Source organism: Mobula hypostoma, chromosome 1 (genome assembly GCF_963921235.1).
Source record: "Mobula hypostoma chromosome 1, sMobHyp1.1, whole genome shotgun sequence".
Classification (NCBI taxonomy): domain Eukaryota; kingdom Metazoa; phylum Chordata; class Chondrichthyes; order Myliobatiformes; family Myliobatidae; genus Mobula; species Mobula hypostoma.
Window position 1 is genome coordinate 185,761,889 of NC_086097.1, and position 18,992 is coordinate 185,780,880.

Sequence of the window (18,992 nt, forward strand, 5' to 3'; positions counted from 1 at the left end):
GAGCATAACACTGTTAACTTCTGTTTAAGAAAGTAGTTTATTTAATTTTCTATATTTTTGAGTAGATGTAAATAAACATAGTGGTTTTAATATTAAAATCTGACTTAATTTGTCATCTCTTGCTGCTGGTATGTTACGAAATCGTAACAAAATAAAATTATGAGGGATTTAGATAGCGTAAATCCAAGCAGGCTTTTTCTAATGAGGTTTGGTAGGACTACAACCAGAGGTCATGGGTTATCGGTAAAAGGTGAGAAGTTTAAGGGGAACATGAGGGATACTTCTTCAGTAAGAGGGTCGTAACAGTGTGGAACAAGCTGCCAGTGCAAGTGGTGCTTGCGAGCTCGATTTCAACGTTCAAGAGAAGTTTGGAAAGGTATTTGAATGGCTGGGATATGGAGGGCTATAGTACTGTTGCAGGTCAATGGGATCTGCTTAAGCTGTTGCAGCTTAAATAGTTCAGCACAGACTAGATGTAGCAAAAGGCCTGTTTCTGTGCTGTACTTTATGACCCTAAATATACCCAATGTCTTGGCCTCCACAGCTGTCCATGGCAATGAATTCCATAGATTCAACACCCTCTGGCTAAAGAAATTCCTTCTCGTCTCTGTTTTAAATAGATGTCCCTCTATTCTGAGGCTGTGCCCTCAGGTCCTGAACTCACCCACTATAGGAACCATCTTCTCCATATCCACTTTGTCTAAGCCTTTCAATATTCGATAGGTTTCAATGAGATCCCCTCTCAATGCTTCTAAATTCCAGCAAATACAGGCCCAGAACCACCAAGCGCTCCACATACTTTAACCCTTTCATTCCCAAAATCATTCTCATGAATCTGCCCTGGACCCTCCTGCACGAGGATTCCCAAGTCCATTAGAAACATAGAAAATAGGAGCAGAAGTGAGCTATTTGACCTAGTAAATCTGCTGTCATTCAATATGATTATGGATTATCATTCAAATTCAGTACATTATTGCTGTTTTATCTCCAATTTTATGTTTTTAAATTTTGCATTAAAAAAGAACTTTACTTTGTTTACCAGTTCAATCTACTTTCCAGATGCAGAGAGGATAACCTACAGCAGAGAATTTCTGATGAAAATTGCCAGCCTGCCAATTTCGAAAGAGAAACCTGAGTTTTTGCCATCTCTTCCTGTGGTGTTAGAGAGGCCTGTAAGTTGTGTACTTTGACAATACCTCATCAAAAAATTTGTCAATTGCATTTTCTGTAGCTATTGCAGAGCAGTATTTGAAATGTTGATCTTTTGTTTCATAAGAATGTAAGTTAAAAGAATGTACCTCAGCTTGTTTGTAAATTTATGGTATGCCAGTTCTTGCAATCTTTTACAGAAGTAACAGTACACTTCTTGAAACATTCTGTAGTACATTTTGATAGCAAAAATCATAAATAGGATATCACAGCTCACTAAATTCCTACTTTTGACTTATTAAATACTTAATTACCTGTTCAAAAATTTTTATTATTCTCCATTTTTAACCAACAGTTTCAGCATGAAATACTGCGAAGTTAATATTTCAGCTCACTGATTGGATAGTAAATGAAAAATCTTTAGTGAAGACTAACACAATAAAACTTTGAATTTTAGTGTAAAATTAATGTTGACAATTACTAAACATCTATAGTAATGTGGGGATGGAGAATACTGCATTTTTAACTCAACACAAACTGTCAGATATTGGTAATAATAAAGCATCCGTTAGTCTTGCGAGATCATGGATCTGCGCCTGGAAAGTCTTCACTCTCCAGGGCGCAGGCCTGGGCAAGGTTGTATGGAAGACCAGCAGTTGCCCATGCTGCAAGTCTCCCCTCTCCATGACATCAATGTTGTCCAAGGGAAAGGCATTAGGATCCATACAGCTTGGCACCAGTGTCATCGCAGAGCAATGTGTGATTAAGTGCCTTGCTGAAGGACACAACACGTTCCCTCGGCTGGGGCTCGAACTCACGACCTTCAGGTAGCTAGTCCAATGCCTTAACCACTTGGCCACTTGGCCACGTGCCCACGATAAGAGGCGAAACAAAAACATGGAAGATTTCAGTAGGCTTGTCAATGTTTTAATTGCCACCAAAAATATTTGTAGATTCTATTACATTTACCCAGTCATCAGCAAGCAATGTGGCCAAATGACAGGATCATGGCCTGGGGTCAGGTACTTAATTGAGCAAGGTAAATGCACAACAGCAGGTATTTTGCCATAAAGATAAGGGGATAGGGAATGCAGATGTGAGGAGTAATTGATTAAGTGACCTGAGGTAATGACCACTTTTTTCAGTCAGAAGTCTCTTTTGCTTTGGACATAAAATTGTAGGTTTTTGCAAATAAAATGATGTGAGCTGTTTGTAAGTTTAAGTAAAAAGTGCAACAACCATGTTTTTTGAACTGCAAAACCTGAACACAAAACACGCTAAAAATCCTAAAAATCATCATGTCCGACCAGCCTCTTAAAGTGAAACCCAACTCAACGTCAGTGGTTATGAGTTAGGTATATCTCCACCAATTACATAACCCTGCACAGCATCCTCCCAGAATTCACTGAAACGGCATTATGAGCCTGTTCCGAGCTCGGACGGGCTGCTCTGGCTGGCTGCTCGGCTTGGGTGCTATGTCCCATAGGTGAAGGAACAGCAGGTGCCACTGGTCCATCCAGAGACGTGTTGACATGTCATGTCATGCCAGTAGCAGCATGGTAGTGAAATCCTCCAAATCTCAGTGGGCCAGCTTAAGGAGATCTACCAAAACACATTCAGGTTTACCCCTCCTATCTATGATAAAAGTCTTTTCTCTCCATTTCAAAACATGGAACGAGCCATTTTAAGGGGACCTAAGGGGACTTTGGTGTGCATCATAGTGGATGAAAACAAACAAGGCAGAATGTAAGAATGTAGGTCAACAGGAACCCAAGATTGCTGACCTTGGTAGGAATAGGTGCAATGGAATTGAATTTACTGATGAGGATAGAATGTTGACCAGGTGGTCATGGCATCAGGAATAAAAACACCTGGTACTCAGCTATGGACGTCTGCAGATCCTCTTTTGGAGCTGTTCTGAGTCCCAGCTGTACCCACGGGAGATGATCACGCAAACACTCATCCATCAGGGAAGCCCTCAGAGCAGCTTTTAAGGAACGATAAAACCGCTTGCATAGGCCGTTGGACTGCAGATGATATGCTGTGGTGTGATGTAGCCAAACACCAAAGTTCTGGGCCTTTGTAGCCCGGAGGTCTGAAATGAACTGCAGACTGCTGTCAGAGGAAATATCAGATGGCGTGCCAAACCAAGCAACCCAAGGGCTGATGAATACCCAAGCCACGTCTGTGGCTGTCATTGATGCTAGAGGGACGACCTCTGGCCACCTGATGGTACAGTCCACCATGGTAAGCAGGTGCATGAAACCATGGGAGAGGGGGTGGGGAAGAGGACCAACAAGGTCCACATTGACATGGTCAAGCCATCAATCAGTGACCTCAAAAGGTGCCAGTGGCACCTGGATATGACAGTTAATTTCTGCCCACTGGCACTCCCTACAAGCTGCACTCCAATCACACATGTCCTTTTAAAGGCCATGCCACACAAACTTTAGAGCAACCCATTTCTGTGAGGCCTTCTGGCCCAAATGCAAGAGGCCATGTATGGAGTCGAAAACAGTTCACCTCCAGTTTGCCCTACTATGGGGCAAGGGTGACTGGTTGTGGCATTGTACAGGAGACACACCTCAGCCTCCCTCAGCTTATTGTTAGCCAAACGCACTGCTGTTCAGTGATCCTGGACCTCTGGGTCAATGGCTTGGTTGGCTGCCGTGCCAGCATAGTCAACCCTATGTGTATGGCCTCAACAGCTGTCATGAGAGGCAATCATCCATGGCATTATTTTTCCTTTTGATATGTTGTATATCAGTTGTATATCTGATATGTAGGCCAGCTGGCATTGCAGACATGGAGACCAAGGCCCTGATATTTTGGGCATCATATGCATGAAGGGTTTGTGGTCAATGAATGCTGTGAAATGGTGATACTCTAGAAGAAAACAAAAGTGGCAGACAGCCAGAAAGAGACCGAGAAGCTCACAGTCAAATATCCACAAGCCAGCAGTTTCGGAGGGATGGAGCTGCTGGCTGAAGAAGGTGAGCGCCTGCCACATGCGTCCAACCAACTGTTCGTGCACAGCACCCACAGCATATTCTGAAGCATCAGTAGTAATGGCTATAGATGCACTGGGGGGGGGGGGGGCAGGTGAGTGCACCAGTAGGGTTGTGTTGGAAAGAGCTCATTTGGTATCATCATATGCCTTGGTCATATACACTGACTAGTCAAGCACTTGATCAGTGGTGTAGCCTTAAAGTGCACTATATACAGGGGGAGCACAAACTCAGCAGCTTGTGGAATGACACGGTGATAGAAATTCACCATACCTAAAAGCTCCTGTAGTGTTTAGCAGTGCTTGGCAGTGAGAAATCCATAATCGTGGCTACTTTTGATGGGCGCTGTTTCGCACCATCTGCAGAGATGCGAAGACCAAGAAAGTCAATGGCTGACAACCCAAACTGGCATCTAGCAGGGTTAATAATCAACCCACGTTGGCTTAAGTGCTCGAGAAGTGTGCAGAAAACAGATACATGTTTGGATTTGGGCATTGGCAACAAGTATGTCATCCAGGTGAACAAAAAGAAAATCTGAAGTCTTTTAATACAGAGTCCATCAGCCATTGGAAGTCTGTGCTGCATTTTTCAGCCCAAATGGCATGCGCAGAAACTCAAAGAGGCAGAATGGGGTTACTACAACTGTTTTGGGAATGTCCTCTGAGCACATATTAGGAGCTAATGGTAGCCATTAACTACATCAAATTTGGAAAAAATTAACTTTCCAGATAAGTGTGCTCAAAAATAGTGAATGTGTGGGACCAAGTAACGATTGGAGATGCTGGCCTCATTAAGCTGTTGATAATCACCACATGAGAGGCAACCACCATCGGACTTAGGGACCGTATGGAATGGTGAAGTCCAGGGGCTATTTGACGGGCGCACAATTCCCAGTCCTTACATGTTGGCAAACTCAGCCTTTGCATTTGCCAGTTTTTTTCAGTCCAGTTTACATGCATGAGCATGGACTGGCAGATGTGGGAATGTGGTGCTTGACCCCATGTTTTGTGACTGTAGTTGAGAATGTGGGTTTGGTGAGGTCTGGGAATTTACCCAGCAATTGAGTAAACTCACATGCGGTGGTGCATGTGCTTGACAGAGTTGTTGTGGGGAACTTACTGGAGGAGCAGGGTAACAACTCAAAGACCTTGACATCCACAAGCCAGCAGTTTTTAAGATTGACTAATAGCTCTTGGGCACACAGGAAATCTGCACTGAGCAGAAGTCCAGTCACTTTAGCCAGGGATGAAATCCCATGTGTAATGTCGCCCACTGAAGCAGAGTGTCACCCATCATGCCCTGTAAGTCTGGATCCTGCTGCTGAAGGCAAAGTTTCATCGCTGTTTGCCTTCTCATCGATAGATGATGCTGACAGTACACTCACTTGAGCATCCTGTGACACAAGGGAAGCATTTCCCTGAAAGTGTGTCTATAATGACCAGCAGACGTCCCTGGCAGCTGAGACCCATCGTGTTCACAGACCTCTGATGTCCTGATGTGCTGACACTCAGAAAAGTGCAAAGTGGTCAGCTTTTCCTGTACATGCCAAAGCGAACGTGGTCAAAACACAGGCCAGCATCATCTGTTTCGCAGCTGTGGGCATCCTAATGTTGAGGGTTTTGCTGACTGGGCCTATTCATGTAGAGAAAGGAGAAGGGATGATGCTCTGCTGCCTAGCTGTGTAGACTATCAGCCATTTTAGCAAGCTCCCTATAGTCCTTCATAGGTGCATTAGCGAGGGAAATGCGAACTTGATCAGGCATTTGCTGCATGAAGAGTTCTTTAAAAATAAAACAAGGATGGTGATTTCCCAGGAGTGACAGTATGTGGTCCATTAGTTTTGATAGCTTAGCATTGCTGAAGCCAGGCAAGTAGAGCAACTGTTTGGTGTGCTCAGACTCCGGTAGTCCAAATGTCTGTAAAAGGTGAGTTTTCAGCAATCAGTATTTATTGTGTTCAGGCGAATGTTCTAGCAGACTCACCACTCTTGCAGCCATGGAGTTTCCAAGCGACACTACTATATAGTAGAATTGAGCCTCAGCTTATATAAACCAAACAACAGCTCTTTGTTTCCAATACTCTAGCAGTTTCAAAGCGACTCCAAAATGCCTACACATCCAACATTATCATTCTCGGAAACTTGCTTCATCTACCACAGGAAGCCATTATCAGGAATATCTTCCCTCCCCTTCCAGCTACGCTTTGCGCAGGGATCAAACTGTCTGTAATTCTCCCATCCACTCATCCCTCACTACTGATTCTCCTTTCCTTTCCACTCACTTACCCCTCCAACTACACAAAATGTTAGAGCTGCACCTACTCTACCACCCTCACCACCATCCATGGCTCTAGACAGCTTTTCAGGTGAAGTCATCTTTCATAGGTGAAACCCGCAGTGTTATTTATTGCATCCGACCTCCTTTACATCAATGAGACTGGACATAGATAGGGGAATTGCTTTGCTGAGCATCTTCTCTCCATCCAAAGATTCAAAAGATTCAAGGTACACTTATTATCAAAGTATGTATGTAGAATACAACTGAGATTCATCCTCCTGCAGGCAGCTATAAAACAAAGAAACACCATGGAACCCATTCGAAGGAAACATCAAAGCCCTAACACGCAAAAAGAGAACAAATTGAGCAAAAGGCAAAAAGTGAGGGAACAGCACATAGAACATCAAATATCAAACCAGGATTCCAGGAGTATTCAGTTAAGTTCAGTTCAGCACCCCGGCCGATTGCAGGCCGCAGAGCCAGTCTTCATTGAAGTGCCCTGATCAAATTGCAAATAAACAGCAAAACAAAATGGTTTCATCCACCATGAAAGCTGGGATCTCTTGGTGGCCAACCATTTTAATTGTACTTCTTATGCCCACACTGACATTTCTGTCCTAGGCTCCTCCATTGCCAGGTCAAGACTGAATGCAAATTAGAAGAATAGCATCTCATACTCCACTCTCCAAACTAACGGCACTAACAATGAATTCTCAAACTTCTGGTAGTCGCTCCCCTCTGCCCCCTTTACCCCCTTTACTCTTTTCTTTAATTTTTCTCTTTCCTTCTGATTCAACTGGTCTTCATCATCCTATCTCTTTCCTCTCTCCACCCTCTCCATCTGCCCATCACCCTTCTCTTCCTTTGTACTTCAGCTGAAGGATTTCAACCCAAAATGTAGGTTGTCCATTTCCTTCCATAGATGCTGTCTGACCTGCTGAGTTTCTTCGGTGCGTTTGTGTGTTACAGAGGACGAATACATTGTAGTAGCATGGTAGTTAATGCTGTGGTCTCACAATCCCAGTGATCCAGGTTTGATCCTAATTCTGCATGCTGCCTGTATGGAGTCTGCATATTCCTCATGACATATGTTGGATCTGTAGATGATATTATCCAGAAGGTTCTTCAGAAGTCAAAAATTAGGTATATATCCTGTGATTGCAGCCTTTCTCATAACAAAAATATAAGTTACAAATTTGCTGTACTCTAAGTAAGGAGGAGAGAGAGAAAACAAAGAAAGAAAGAACAAAGAACCTTGCTTCACGGACATTTTGTAATGAAACTAACTCAAACCGGACAGCGAAGAAAATTCTTGTTAAGAACAACCTATGAGACAGCTTGATTTATGCTGACATATCACAAGCTTATGGGCAAAGTAAACTACAAATAAAAGACAGTACCAGCTATAATACAAGTGACTGAAAATCCTTTGAACACTTACAGACAAACAGATGATTATAGAAACGTATAAACAGGAATAAAAAAGTTAAACTATAAGAAGAATAACAATTTGGACTCTTACCAACATTTCTCCCTTTTGCTCTAAGTCACCATTTTGAATTATTTCATCCGAAAATTAAGGTTAGAAAAACTTGCAGTAGCAGTGTCGAGTATAAAGTTTTATCAACCCCGAGGAATAAAAACATGCAGCTATATCAAAGCCATGTGGATTGTCCTTCGAGATAGGGACACTCATGTGAGTTTTGAACAGCTTCATTGATGATGGCCCTTATACAAGCAATTAAGATACATACTATGATAAGGTACACCAGAGCAAATATAATTTGTAATATCAAGAAGTTCTGGCTCCCAAGGGCTGATTTGATCCAATCAAAGAAATCCTACTCATCTAAAAACGTAAACACGAGGAATTCTGCAGATGCTGGAAATTCAAGCAACACACATCAAAGTTGCTGGTGAATGCAACAGGCCAGGCAGCATCTCTAGGAAGAGGTACAGTTGACGTTTTGAGCCGAGACCCTTCGTCAGGACTAACTGAAGGAAGAGCTAGTAAGAGACTTGAAAGTAAGAAGGGGAGAGGAAGATCCAAAATGATAGAAGACAGGAAGGGGAGGGATGGAGCCAAGAGCTGGACAGGTGATTGGCAAAAGGGATATGAGAGGATCATGGGACAGGAGGCCCGGGGAGAAGGAAAAGGGGGAGGGGGGGAAAAATAAACCCAGAGGATGGGCAAGGGGTATAGTCAGAGGGACAGAGGGAGAAAAAGGGAGAGAGAGAGAGAGAATGTGTGTATATAAATAAATAACGGATGGGGTACGAGGGGGAGGTGGGGCATTAGCGGAAGTTAGAGAAGTCAGTGTTCATGCCATCAGGTTGGAGGCTACCCAGTGGAATATAAGGTGTTGTTCCTCCAACCTGAGTGTGGCTTCATCTTTACAGTAGAGGAGGCCGTGGACGGACATATCAGAATGGGAATGGGATGTGGAATTAAAATGTGTGGCCACTGAGAGATCCTGCTTTCTCTGGCGGACAGAGCATAGGTGTTCAGCAAAGCGATCTCCCAGTCTGCGTCGGGTCTCGCCAATATATAGAAGGCCACATCGGGAGCACCAGACGCAGTATATCACCCCAGCCGACTCACAGGTGAAGTGTTGCCTCACCTGGAAGGACTGTCTGGGGCCTTGAATGGTGGTAAGGGAGGAAGTGTAGGGGCATGTGTAGCATTTGTTCCGCTTACAAGGATAAGTGCCAGGAGGGAGATCAGTGGGGGGGGGATGGGGTGGAAGAATGGACAAGGGAGTCGCGTAGGGAGCGATCCCTGCGGAAAGCGGGGCGGGGGGGAGGGAAAGATGTGCTTAGTGGTGGGATCCCGTTGGAGGTGGCGGAAGTTATGGAGAATAATATGTTGGACCTGGAGGCTGGTGAGGTGGTAGGTGAGGACCAGGGGAACCCTGTTCCTAGCGGGGTGACGGGAGGATGGAGTGACAGCAGATGTGCGTGAAATGGGGGAGATGCGTTTGAGAGCGGAGTTGATGGCGGAGGAAGGGAAGCCCCTTTCTTTAAAAAAGGAGGACATCTCCCTTGTCCTGGAATGAAAAGCCTCATCCTGAGAGTAGATACGGAGGAGACGGAGGAATTGCGAGAAGGAGATGGCATTTTTGCAATGCGAGGAGGGGATGTCCCATGATCCTCTCATATCCCTTTTGCCAATCACCTGTCCAGCTCTTGGCTCCATCCTTCCCGCTCCTGTCTTCTCCTATCATTTTGGATCTCCCCCTCCCCCTCCCCCTCCCACTTTCAAATCTCTTACTAGCTCTTCCTTCAGTTAGTCCTGACGAAGGGTCTCGGCCCGAAACGTTGACTGTACCTCTTCCTAGAGATGCTGCCTGGCCTGTTGCGTTCACCAGCAACTTTGAATCCTACTCATCTGATTGGTGTATCTTAGCTGCTGCTTTATGAATTCAGTTAACTAAATCTGATACATCGCCGTATGATTTTGGAGAAGCATTGCAACTAGTGTTGTTTTTACTTTCTGTAAGGCAGTGGTCCCCAACCTCCAGGCCATGGACCGATACATTACCGCGAAGAATGCAGTGGTGCAGCGGTAGTCGGAACGCACCCGGCACACCTTTAAGAAAAAAGCCGAAATAAACAAGCTAATTAATGTCCGCCCTGTGCTGCCCTTTTTACTGCCTGTAAATGCATTTCCAGAACTTTCAACTGTGTCAATTTTGGAGTGGCTTTTACATTTCAATACAGCCACTCTGGAGGCAATTGTATATTGTGCTAGCTAGTTATTCTTGATTGGTTTTCCTACAGCCATAACAAATCCCCGTTGCATTCATAAATTTCCAAAATCATGAAGAGCACCAAAAGCATATCAGGAATTTGTTTAGATGTTATCTGATTTTCCTACTGCCATCTTATAGGCCTCAATTATTATTTTTTGTTCAGCCTGTTATGCAGTAGTACCTAGAACCATACTTCTTAATGCTAGCACTTAAAGTTTCAGAAACAATAGCCCATCGAGCTATTTTAACCTGTCTTTCCACTAGCAAGGAACCTTCTGTGAACAGAATCAAATCTGGGTTCAATAGAGCCATTTCTTTGTGGTGGCTTCCATGTTCATGGCACATTATTATCACTGTTCAGTTATGGCTATCATAGTCCTCCATGTCCAGTCCAACAGTGTAGTTGGATTCAGTAGATTTGCTTGCTGGATGATAATGTTAGATGCTTCCAAGAACAGTGGACCAGTTGGACCATTGAGCAGCTGTTACTTGAGAGGCCCTGTTCATTGTCAGTAAGATGTGTACTGAGTGAGGACATCAAACATTCAAAATTTGATCAAACACAATACTGAAAGCAGCCATGACTGCTGAATAGATAGCTTGTACTGATCACAAATAAGGCCCCAATCTCAGTGAAATATTAACCAATTTGGCAGATTAATAGCCAACAGAGTGCTGTTAGTGTTCATTTTCTTGAGTCAAGACTGCTACCATGCAGCTACGTTTCTCATTGACATTAGGGTGAATGGTTTACCTCTGTCAGAGAGTCTTAATGGAGCTGCTGTAGTCAAACAAACCCAGGAGTTGCTGGACTGTTGCAGAAGGTTTTTCTGATTTGGTAAACAATTCTTGGTGATATCTGTCTTACCTTGGGAATTTTTTTTATTCCAAGTAAATTACTTCTTGTTGTAATTGCGCCTTGTCCAAACTTGTTTTGTGACCTTTGGAAGGTAAATAATAGAGTAAGGAAAATACCTTGCATTCATGCTGATCTGTAGTGTTGGGTGCAAGCAGGACATCATACACATACTATGTAAATCAATGTTGGTATGTCCTTCAGATGTTGCATCAGATCCATGTGTAGACAGTTGGGTTGTTGGGGAAACTTTGTGCAAGCCTTGTTATTGTTGTGCATTGACTGTGAAAGCCAACCACGTTTGACATTCAAGCTCTAGGAAATCTGCAGATGCTGGAATTTCAAGCAACACACATAAAAGTTGCTGGTGAACGCAGCAGGCCAGGCAGCATCTCTAGGAAGAGGTACAGTTGACATTTCGGGCCGAGACCCTTCGTCAGGACTAACTGAAAGAAGAGCTAGTAAGAGATTTGAAAGTGGGAGGGGGAGGGGGAGATCCGACCTCCCTCCTGTCTTCTCCTATCATTTCGGATCTCCCCCTCCCCCTCCCACTTTCAAATCTCTTACTAGCTCTTCTTTCAGTTAGTCCTGACGAAGGGTCTCGGCCCGAAACGTCGACTGTACCTGTTCCTAGAGATGCTGCCTGGCCTGCTGCGTTCACCAGCAACTTTTACGTATGTTGCTTGACATTCAGGCTCCAGGGATTCAGACTAGAATCCATTTACCATATCAATAACTGTAAGTCACTTGTTGGATAGCTTCAGTGCATTGAAATGTTTGATGAGTAGCTCACTAAAGGGGTTAACTTGTCAATACATTGAATAGTAACCCTATAATCCACTGTCAGTCCCCATATGCCATTCACTTTCTTAACAGGCCTAACAGGTCTGTGGGACACACTGAGTTTTGACAAAAATCCCTCGTACCTTCATTTGGCTGTCAATAGGTAAAATACCTTCCATAGATGTTCCACTTAGAGGCATCCTGAAGAAGGGTCTTGGCTCAAAATATTGACTGTTTATTCACTCCCATAGATGCTTCCTGACCTGCTAATTTCCTCTAGCATTTTTGTGTGTGTTGCTCTGGATTTTCAGCATCTGCACATTCTGTGGTGTTTATGGGACTCTGCTTAGTACATGAGAGCACCTTTCTAGTAAACTTGTCCATTTCCAGTAGGCCACATTCATTTTAGCCTTTGAAGCATATTAGATTAGATTAGATTAGATTATGAGGGCACTCAGTCCTCATTTATTGTCATTTAGAAATGCATGCATTAAAAAATGATACAATGTTCCTCCAGAATGATATCACAAGAAACACAGGACGAACCAAGACTGAAACTGACAAAACCACATAATTATAACATATAGTTACAACAGTGCAAAACAATAGCGTAATTTGATAAAGAACAGACCATGGGCACGGTAAAAAAAAGTCTCAAAGTCCTGATAGCCCCATCATCTCAAGCAGACGGTAGAAGGGAGAAACTGCCATGAACCTCCAAGCGCTGCAAACTTGCCAATGCAGCACCATTGGAAGCACCCGACTGCAGCGGACTCTGAGTCCGTCCGAAAACTTCGAGCCTCCAACCAGCCCTCTGGCACCGAGCACTGAGCACCATCCTCTGCCAAGCACTTTGACCCTACTCTGGCCGCCGAGCAACAGACAAAGCTGAGGACTCGGGGCCTTCCCATCTGGAGATTTTGGATCACATAGTAGCAGCGGCAGTGAAGCAGGCATTTCAGAAGTTTCACCAGATGTTCCTCTGTGCTCTCACGTCTGTCTCCATCAAATCAGGATTGTGCACGGCACCCTACTTGACAGATAACAGGCATCACCACCAGAGTGGCCGTTGCGAGCTGCGTTGCGCCGCCATCTTCATGTATATTGGGTGATTTGTTAGTTCAGATTTCACCATCTACATGAGGTTCCGGATGACCTTACCCTTCACAAACCAGGGGTGGAGTTAAGAGTCAACAAGTCATCCATTCTAAGAAGAGGTTGTGAGATATCTCTCACCTAGAATTATATTTTCTGTAAGTGAGGACCAAGCTGCACTTCAACCTGTCTGGTTTTGGTTACACTAATTTTCAGTCCTCTGGCACCATATATACATCTGTGAATATTGGTCAGTGGCACATGGTATTTTTAGTCAATAGTTTTGGTGTCTAATGACAATTCAGCACATTCATTTCTAATCAGTAGTTTACATATACACTGTCTGTGTTTTGCTCTATCAGGGCAAGTAAGGGCTACCGGGAAGGAGTCAGATTTTTTTTACTTTGAGACTATATTGATCATATGCAAAGGTTGCCTTTGTTGTTCAGCAATTATTTGCTGAATTTGTGTTATCAGGTCAGGGTCTTCCAACATTTGTAGAGCAGATGGTTGGACCTTGTAGCTGAACCTGTCAATATTGACAACCTTGTTTTCTAGCTCTGTGTCCCATTTCACCACAGTAGTGACATGCTGCTTTGGGAGCTTGGTCTTGATTTTCCTATTGGTCAATGGGTTATCCTGACTGTAAGGCTCTTAACTGAATCTCAATAACTTGTTTCACTTCAGTGATTCTCACTATCTGGTTGTATGAAATGTCAAGTCCATTCCAACCTGACCATTCTTGCAACATTTAGTTTCAGACCATCCATAAAGGTTGACTTCAGTGGACTATAATCAGATCCCTCTATACTATCTTCACTTAATGTTGGAAATCCTGAGTAGTTCAACCACACTGTTCTGATACGTTCCTCATAGTCAGAGATGTCCTCAGAATACTTTTTGTTACAATCAACTATTTTTCTCCAATCTGTTAGTGTTGTGTCTGTTTATTTAACCACAGCTTTGTGGCATTCCAACCACCTTAACTGTTTGACTTGACAAGGAAATAACACCGTGGCTAGAATTTGGACACCACCAAATGGATGGAGGTGGTATATATTCTTAACACGTAGAAGTTCAGTCCAAGTTTTATCAACTCTTTTTGTCAGATTCAGCTGGTTGGTGAGCAAGCAGTTGTCCTTTCATAGGATCTATCATCATTCCTATGCAGCTTCACTTGCTTGATCTTTATTAGAACAAATCAAGGCCTTGGTGTCATTTTCTAAACACTGTTGTCATCACTTGAATCACTAGAGGTCACTTTTTAATCCATGCCATGTCCATTCTGCAATTCATCTAAATTCAGATAGAGGTGCTTCTTTGGATTATTTTCCCATGTAGGGGGTGTGTCCCAAGGAAGGTACCAAGGACAGGACCACCCTTCTGAGGTCCCTGCTGTGCACTTTGATACCACCTCAATTTCTTCCTGAGCTGTATACAGTTCACTTCAATTAAATTACACTTGTGCTATTGTTTTCTCACTTGCTCAGTTCATACACAGATTTACTCCTTAGATTTTTTATACTGTTTCTGTCATACTGATTTCATAATTTGTCACAATTCTCTTTTTCCTTTTTCATTAGTTCATTTAGCATACGTACATGTCCGACCTTTATACTTTTTAACAGTTCTCATCATGCTGGTCTTGTAACTGAAGGACACATTCTCTCTAAAAAAAAATGTGCGAAGTGTTAGCATCCATCCAATTTTTCCCTGTCTCTCAGGCATTCTCTGATTCTTATCAACTAGTAGCCAGCTTCTATTAGACTTGGCATTGATTGCATATTTCATTCTGATTTCCTCATTAATCTTGTCTATTTGGAAAACTTTGTTTAGCAAAGAACTCAAGCCCTTGGTCATCTGTTCACATACTGTATAAGAACTGGATGTTCAGTTACCCTTTTTTCTGTAGTAAGTTTCTTCTCTAATTTAGCCATAGTGTACTTGTAGAGCAATGAATTACCTGCCCCAGAGCTCCCTTAACCTATATCACTAGATTACATCCAAAATTCAAATAGATCATGCACAACCAACAAAGTTACACTGCATCAAAATTTAATAAATATACTATCCACAGTTGAAATTTAAATAAACTATACACAGCTGATTAGATGAATTGTCAAATTAATAGACTATGCACAACCAAAAAGTAACATGTAACTTCACTAAAAGGAGGAAGAATAGAGTATCCATTCACTCTTTGACTTCCTTTAAATAGTATATGAAGTAAGAACTAGGGTGCTTCTCTGGTGATTAGGAAAGGAGGAAGGTCTTTCCTCCTGTTAAATGTGCACACTAAAACTTTCCCTTTCATCTGTGATTCTCCCCAGTCTTTAAATCTTCAAAGCTGTCCTGCTGAATATGCTAGTTGTTGGATCTGGAGATGATATTGTCCAGAACATTCTTTGGAAGTCAAGAATAAGGCGTAAATATTGTAATTTACAGCCATTTCTTTTTAGATGTTCACAACAAAGCAATAACATTTACCAACTTATTCTACCGTAAGTGAGGAGAGATCAAAATAAGACAAACAACCTTGCTGCATGGTCTACTTTATACAGAAAATTAGCTCAAACTGAAGAGATAAAAATATTATTTTGATAAGAACAACTTATTAAAGAGTTTGGTTTATGCTGATGTGACACAGACTTATAGACAAAGAACCAGCTATACTACAAATTACTAAAAATCCGCTGAACATTCACAGACAAACAGATGATTATACAAACATAAGCAAGCACAAACAAAGTAAAACTACAAGAAAAATGACAATTTAGTCTCTAATTCAAAACAGCATAGACTTCCGCTAAGTAACACCTACACACACAAAGGGGGAGGAACTCTGCAGGTCAGGCAGCACCTATGGAAAAAGTACAGTCGATGTTTTGAGCTGAGACAGCCTGAAACATCGACTGTACTCTTTTCCATAGATGCTGCCTGACCTGCTGAGTTTCTCCAACATTGTGTTTGTATTGCTTGAATTTCCAGCATCTGCAGATTTTCTCTTGTTTCTGATTTCTCCTAAGCAGTCTGGTTCTATCCACATCCCAAAAGATATGCTATTAGACTAATTAGCTCTGGTAAATTACCCCTAGTGTTTGTGAAGACAAAATAATGAAAGGGAAATTGATGCACATCTGACAGTAACTTGTAGGGTTAAAGTGAGATAGGAGGTTATGAGATTGATGGAATGAATTTGATTATGTCTGTTTCCTGTTTCTAGGCAAAGCATCTGAGAAAGTGTGTGTGTGTGTGTGTGTGTGTGTGTGTGTTAATGTACCCTAAGAATCATAGTATATGTACCTGTTACGTTTTGTAACTTCAAACCATTAAACGAATTCAAAGGAAGACATGGGAGTACGAAATATGAGTCTACTATTAAGTTCACTTTTAAGCGAGGTACACATGTATCATGTGGTAGTGTGATTATGTATTTACACATATAAACCATAATAAATTATTTCAACAAACAAGAATGCTTAATCAACCGATATATATACAAGATTACTTAAATATTGCTGAAATATTAAATACACAACAGTACCAAATGATATGACATTTGACATATTATCATTGGTTGCAAGCCTACTGACTTTAATAAAGGATATTTGGTCAATAGTTCTAGCTCTACCTGTATAATTTGATCAGTAAGTAGCTATACTAAAGAATGAACTGACACTACATTAGTCGAGTTTGTGATATGCACAAGTGCAATGAAAAATATACTTGAAGCAACACCACAGGCACATAGCATTAGAAAGACAACTTTCACAAGGAAAACACGTTAACAACATGAAATATTCAACATTATACAGGAAAGGGATCGTGTAAATTGGTTCAGGAATTGAATAGTTGAAGAGAAGTAGCTACTCTTGAACCTGGTGGTGTGGGACTTCAGGCTTCTGTATTTCCTGCTTTAAGGTGGGGGACAGTATGATAGAATGTTCCTTATTAAGGGAGTACCAGCAGAGTGACCAAGTGTGAAGGTACTGTACTGCAATTGAAAAGTAGGAATTCTGGGGATACAGCAGTGATGACGACAGGCAGTGGATTTGACAGATACATCACTGAATATAAGCAGTACCAATGAGTTCAGTCATATGAAACAAGTGCAAATGTTCTTAAGGAAGAACAAGATTGTCAAAATCCCGAGGGTGAGTACAAAACAGAGCAACATAACCATACAGAAGAAGAGGAAGTCTTCAGGTGATCAGGCCAAAGAGACACAAAATGCAGTGCATTACTACAAATTACAGATAACGATGCCATGAATGTTGAATTCTCTAACTTCCGGTCATTTCTTCCATCCCCCCATCTTCCCTCCATTTCCATTCCCCATTCTGGCTCCCCCTTACCCCTTATCATCTCCTTACAAGCCCATCACCATCCTCTGTTGCCTCCCTTCCCTTTCTCCCATGGTCCACTTTCCTCTCCTATTAGATTCCTTTCCTTCAGCCCTTTTCCTTTTCTACCTATCACCTCCCAGCTTCTCACTTGATCAGTGGCGGCACCAGAGCTATTTTCTTGCTGGTGCTACAGTGGGGCTGAATTATTCAGTGATGGTGCTGAGGGATATACCTTATGGTAATATATATTCACAAGGCCAGACGCGTGGCGTTCAAAAGTCAATTTCAAGCGTTATGTGCCTACTATAAACGCCTCTGTTGATTCACAAGCAGCAGCAAGTTATAAATATAATATAGAAGTGAACTGTTACAGTGTCAACAGCATCGGAGACAACCTGGGCTACACAGAGCATAAACAAACAAACCTAACGGAGCATCCGACCCACAGCGCGCAACGTGAATCACGCACCAATCCCGCAATCAGTGTCAAATGCGTGCTTTTCAACTGAAAAACACACTAACCCACAATGTCCACTGCTATTCGCATTACCTAGACAGACATTGCCAAAAGATACACCGTTATTAAAGTCAAATAAGGCAAACAACAGATGCAAGGCTTTACCAGGAGTTGGACAAATCGTACTCTGACCATGCAATTCCTCAATTAATTCGGCTACTGAATTTAAAACAAAGATCAACAGAATCACCGCTTGGAGGTCTAAGCAAAACCAGTAGGCTTAATAGCAGTAAGTGTAATAGTTTAGGATTTTCAGGAAACATAAGGACTATGGGGTATCCACCACAAAATAATAATAAAAATCAGCATTATTCTTGGCCCAAATTTTTTTAAAAAATCAACTGCACTCACCATTGATGTTTTCAGAGAAGCACAATCCGTCTGTTGTTGTGATTGGTGGTGAAAGCATCAATGATTTTCTGGATGTCAAGTGCTTTGGTCCTCCGGCTGTTGATGGCCAACAGGGCCAAGTTGCTGTTCCGAGCATCACCGCTGCTATTCCTTAGGTAGTTTTTGAGGCATCTGAGGCAAGAGAAACTACGTTTGCATGAGGCAGATGTCACAGGTAGAGTCAGTGATATGCAGATTAGTTTGTATAAATCTATAAATGCATTGCGGTAGGGTCTCATTGGAGCTAGAAATTCCACTGTGTTATTCACTGTCTGTCCTTGCTAGAGTCTCAACCACAGCTCTCATATACTCACGATTTTCTTGGGCAATTTGCATGTCCTTTGTCAAGCATATTTCCCAATCTTGAACCGTCTTGTTTTCTCAATCTGAATTTGGCCCATGCCTCCATAGCAAACTTATGAGCTGCACTTACATGGTGGGTTTTGAAAGCTGTTGTAGCTTTCCGCCAGTTGCAGTAACTGGTGACAGTGAAGGTAGACTCAGAATGGAACCCATGTTGTCCACACAGGAAATGCCTGCATGCAAAGCAGAACATAGTATCTTTTGTGATCGAATATTCCAGTCCGTCAAACCAGCTATGAATAAAACTCCTTTGCTGATTGCCAAACTGTTGCGAAAGGTACTTTTTCAATGCTGGCCGACGTGGTCCTTCCTCAGGCTGCTGGTTAACATCGCTAACAGTATTCCCACTAGCACTAAGAGCAGCTTCATCCACATTCTCTTCCAAATCCTGCTCCATATCTTGTTCCTCTACTTCATCCTCACACTACTTCGATGAACTGCTGTAGTCTTCATCCCC

At 42.5% G+C, this 18,992-nt stretch overlaps 1 protein-coding gene across 5 annotated transcripts in view; it reads left to right on the top strand.

Annotated features, from left to right (window-relative positions):
* The window catches only part of gra (granulito), a 128,109-nt gene that overhangs the window by 65,368 nt on the left and 43,749 nt on the right, over positions 1-18,992 (top strand). For 4 of the 5 annotated variants that reach the window (XM_063041222.1, XM_063041239.1, XM_063041232.1 and 1 more), the window contains exon 6: positions 1,060-1,172. In XM_063041222.1, coding sequence (XP_062897292.1) covers positions 1,060-1,172 — 113 coding nt within the window. Of the gene's footprint in view, positions 1-1,059; positions 3,287-18,992 lie in introns of those variants that run through there. The other variant, XM_063041257.1, reaches the window with a different exon arrangement.